General features: G+C 49.7%; 1 protein-coding gene across 1 annotated transcript in view; it reads left to right on the forward strand.

Moving 5' to 3' along the window:
- The window catches only part of Srrm3 (serine/arginine repetitive matrix 3), a 38,733-nt gene that overhangs the window by 19,674 nt on the left and 14,202 nt on the right, over positions 1–4,857 (forward strand). Inside the window, exons 8-10 of the mRNA XM_021163407.2 lie at positions 653–703; positions 1,229–1,333; positions 1,842–2,093. Coding sequence (XP_021019066.1) covers positions 653–703; positions 1,229–1,333; positions 1,842–2,093 — 408 coding nt within the window. The remainder of the gene's footprint in view (positions 1–652; positions 704–1,228; positions 1,334–1,841; positions 2,094–4,857) is intronic.

The following is a 4,857-nucleotide window of genomic DNA, read 5'->3' on the forward strand; positions in this document are numbered from 1 at the left end:
ATACAGTTCCCCCACCCTACCCTTTTTATTTTCCCAATCGCCACCCCCAGAACCTCCCCCACCCCGTTTCTGCCCTTCCCCTCCCTCCCAGAGTGGATGGGTAGCATGGGCCTCTGCTGCCCCCTAGTGGACACATGCTATGTTCAGCCCCTCTGACTAGGACTGGACCTGTATGTAAGTGAGCTAGTACTGCTACATCCACTTCCGGGAGATTCTGAGGCTCAAAGCAAGCAGAAGACTTCCCACTCCCAGGTCCTTTCCTATTCCTTTCTCTCTTGTAAGAAGTACATTTCTGTGCTTGTTATATGTGTTTGGGATTTGAAAGGATTTGGTGGCATCAGAGAGGGAACGGGAGATAGAATGAGATCATTAAACGGGAAACAGAAAGCAGAATGTGACAGACAGAGCATGGCTCTGTGGTAGTGCTCCCACTTAAGTGTGCCCGCCAGCACCACATGCGTACACACCCCTCTTCATGAAGCCTGGCTGTACCCTATGGGCAGATCCCTGTCAGCCAGGAAAGTTCCCACCTAAGGGAAGAGCAACTCGAACTTCCAAGCTTCTGTACCTGAGTTCAGCTGGGCTCCAGTGCGGGCTCTACACAGTCACTCTCTGGCGCGCTCTTCTCAGACTCAGTCTCTGCTCCCTGCAGATCGAGAAGCCTCAAGAGCAAACGAAAAGAAAAAAACAAAGATCGAAAGAGGTAAACACACCCTCTGCTCCCCCATCCCCAGAAAACCTGGCCTTTTAGCACCCCAAACCAACCTCTTAAACTCACCTNGAATCATACCTCCAAGGGCAAAGGGTACTACTCAAAGGGTAGCTCTCCAGTTGTGCCAGACGGAAAAGTTAAGATTCACTTAACTTGCACCGAGGAAGCCCTGTGAGCCAGTGGCCACTTAGGATTGTTGGAGCCTAGGTCCCTTGCCACCCATGCATTCTTTCTGTCCCTTGATCCTTTCAGCCACACACCTTCATTCCAAGATCAGGTGAGAGGTGAGATGGTCTTTGGAAGTTGGGGCTTTCCCAGGAGAAATGCTTTTCCCTAACTCTCAGGAATGATTTGGAGACCCTATACCCAGACCCATTCAGGCCGTGCTGGGGGTGGGGCTGATCCCCCAGTGACCTTTCTGAGTTACCTACCCCAAGTCCCTGCGGTCGGGCCAGGCTACACCATGGTCAAGGCAAATAGCACTTCCATCAGGCCAACTCCTCTTGCCCACCCCAGGCCTCACACTGAGTCTCCAGGCCGAAGGTTCCACCACCACAGCAGCGCCAGCTCCCACAGCCCCTCAATGTCCTCACACTACAGTGATTCCGGATCACCCAGCAGGTAGGCTGAACCCTGGGGCTGTGCTCAAAGGGGNTGCTTCAGGGCAGGNTGCTACAGTACTTGCCTGGTGTGCACGAAGCTCTGGGTTTGACCCCCCAGAACAACTGTGGTAATGCATGCCTGCAATGCCAGCACTTCAGAGATGGAGGTAGGAGGATCAGAAGTTCAAGGTCATTCGAGATTAGATGTAGAGTTTGAAGGTCAGCCCGGATTACATGTGATCATCTTCAAAAAATTACAGATAGATAGATAGATAGATAGATAGATAGATAGATAGATAGATAGATAGATAGATAGATAGACATCGTTGTGGGGTGGAGGGAATTATTGTGTCCCTAAGGGTTGGGATGCGGGAGCAGTCCCCAGAACCAAAGTTCATCAGACAGAGCAAATTGGTGTCCATCTGGAGGAAGAACTTAAATGGGAACTCAAGGTAGTGCAGCTGGGAACCAGGTCAGTTGCAGAGGGGGCGTCCCACGCCGGCTCCCCCATCCCTCTGCTCCCCCAGACTGAGCCCCAAGCATCGAGATGACGGGCGGAAGACAGGCAGCCAGCGATCCAGCGGGAGCCGGTCGCCATCCCCATCGGGCGGCAGCGGATGGGGGTCGCCCCAGCAGAACGGAGGCAGCAGGCAGCGAAGTGGAACGCACGGCGGTCGCCCCGGCTCGGCGCACAGCCCGCCCGATGTACGTAAGCTTGGCTTTGTGGAGGGTTCTTCACGCTGTTTGCCNGCGGACTGCGCCGTGCGGGCTGGGGCAGGGTAGCAGAAGGGGCGGGGCCGTGATGGGTCTCCAGGTGACCCGACAGATGCTCTCCCTGTTCCCATCCCTCTGACCTGTGCTCTACAAGGAGAGTCGGGTGCCTTGCTCAGTTGGATGTCGGTTGGCTGTTGTTCTCACCTGGGCCTGGTGGTCTGGTGAGAATTTGGGGGTGAGTGGGCACCTGCAGGCCTGGGCTACTTTCGACTTGGCAAAGTGAAGGTCAGAGAAGGCTTGACCATAGAGGTAGTCNGGATANGNTGCTGGGGAATAAACCGAGGTTTCTTGCCTTCAGGGAGCAGGNGCAGACTGTAAACACATCCTAGAGAGAAATGACTCAAACTGCAGCGGGTGTCATGTGACACCCAAGCCCTTACCCCTTCACTGAGTTCTTCCCTCCTCTTAGCCCCTTCCATTAACCCTTCACTTCTCTCCGGACCATGCAATGAGCTTCTTTAGTACTTGGCCCCCGCATTGCCCACCTTGGACCAGTGTCTCCAACCTGTGAGCCTCTCCTCCCAGGCTGATAGTACAGAGAAAACTATAACACCCCTACCATTACTACCCGCTCCACAAACTGTGCCCACCCATCGTCNGGAGGGACACAATCACCTCTAGATCTGCAAGCATGTGATGTGATCACATGATCGTAGGAGCCCAAACAAAAAACACTAGACCTTTTTCTCCCAATGTGGGCCACACAGGGTCTATAGACCCCATCTGTCTGTCCGTCAGAGCATGANGCTGAGGCCTCGCAGGGAGAAGGTGCTGCAATGCTGACAGGGCCTCTGGGTGTGCTCAGGAACTTGGGATAGGATAGCAGGGTCCCTTCCACAGCAGCCATGCATTACCCACGATGTCTCAGCTATGCTCCAAGCTGCCATCCCCACACTTCAGGTCTCTGCAGCCAACACAAACCTCTACATGTCAGTTTCATTTTGATTTTTTGGTTTTGGTTGTTTTCTTTCACTCCCTCCCTTTTCTGAAATACTCTTCCTCCTGTGGTGTTGGAGAGGAAGGTGGAAAGGAAACAGGCACAAAGCTTTTGTTCTCAGGATATCTACAGATGAACCTGCCTCTAGGCTGTCCTACCTGGAAAGGATGCCAGGTTCTTGGCCTAGCTCCTGAGGCTGTGGTTAGGCCAGCAGTTGTGAAGACAGCGATGTCTCTTGGATCTGTCTTGAGTATGGGAGAGGGAACAAAGGGGTATCTTAAAGCAGCCCAGCAGGGGCTGGAACTGATGAGGTAACCTGCGAAGTAGCATGGCCACCCCCAAACTTCCAAAGCACAAAAGACCGAGCACCGTCTCCCATGTATGGCCTCCTGAGATAGCCCAAAACACAGTTTGAGTTTGGTTTGGTTTGGTTTGGTTTCAAACCAAGTCTCATCCTATTTCTGACCCCTTTTGTGGGGTCCTNGAACTCTGAGCAACTTCCCTGCCTGTGGCCCCTTGCAAGGGTCCTGTACATGTGTAAACAAAATGGCTACAGTAACCAGACTCCTGCAGTTCTGACAAAATGGCAACAGTACCTAGAAGGTACCTTGACACAAGTCAAATGGCTTGAGTCAGCATTTGGTCTAGGCAGTACTTTGTATCTTCTGCCCAAAACACTGTTTCACATGGCCAAAGGAGTTTTCCAAGAACATTGTTTACTCTTATCTCAAATCATAGCTCAGACTCTTTCTCCTCACCCTTGCCTCCTGCACAGTCTAAGACCATCCTGGGTCTGCAACCTATGTTTGAATCCTCTAGTTAAAAAAAAAAAAAAAAAAAAGACTGGGGGTGGGGGTTGGAATGTTAAAGAGACTGGTTCTTCTGTACCCAGAAAGGTGAGATGAAGGGAGGGTGGGGCATCAATGGTGCCTTCACTGTTTCAAGAAATATTTTTGAATGTCTTTGGGCATAAATACTGGGAGCATTAAGACACTATCATTAAGATCATTAAGAAAAAGAGAGAGAAAGAAAGATATGGAAAAAACAGAAGCTCAACATTTTAACCCCACCTATGTCTTTGTTTGTTTTTTAGCCTCCCATTTGAAACGTGGTAATACTATAATTCCATATCTTGTTTAGTTGAGGGTGGGGGAGTTTATGTCTTTTTTTTTCCTGTTATTTTGTTGGTTTTTTTTTTGGTTTGTATTTACTTTTTCTTTATTTAAAAAAATCTTTGTAATGTACAGAAATATGAGCTATCTTTCTGGGTTTGCGTTGGGTTTTGTTTTTTTCTTTTCTCTCTCTTCTGTGTTCTAGAACTTTGCTTTTGTGTGTGTTCCTGTGGAAGCCTTTCTTCTAATGCAGAGATGGTGTTTGAATTTCAAGTCTACATTAGTCATGCCCATATCTTTATATACTTTCCTCTCTTCTGATCAGAATTTAAAAGGGAACACAACTCCAAATAAAAATTAGTAACCATATCCATATTACTTCCTAAGGAGGGGCAATTATCCCTCTTATTAACCCCAGGGAACTGAAATTATCTCACATTGTAAATTAACAGTACTGGTGTTTCTGAGTTCACAGAGGACCTTGCAAAAAAACTAGGGACCACACAAAGAGCGAGGGACTGACATTTCCTTGGGTGCTGTTGGCAGGCAGGGGAAGCCAGTGTCAGGTCTTTAATTCTAGGACTTGGTAGAAGCAGTCTAATCTCTGAGTTGAAGGCCGGCCTGGTCTTCAGAGAACGTTCCAGGACAGCCAGGTTACACAAAGAAACCCTGTCTTGAAAGACAGACAGATAGACAGACCGACAGAGAGAAAGACAGAGA

Source organism: Mus caroli, chromosome 5 (genome assembly GCF_900094665.2).
Source record: "Mus caroli chromosome 5, CAROLI_EIJ_v1.1, whole genome shotgun sequence".
Classification (NCBI taxonomy): domain Eukaryota; kingdom Metazoa; phylum Chordata; class Mammalia; order Rodentia; family Muridae; genus Mus; species Mus caroli.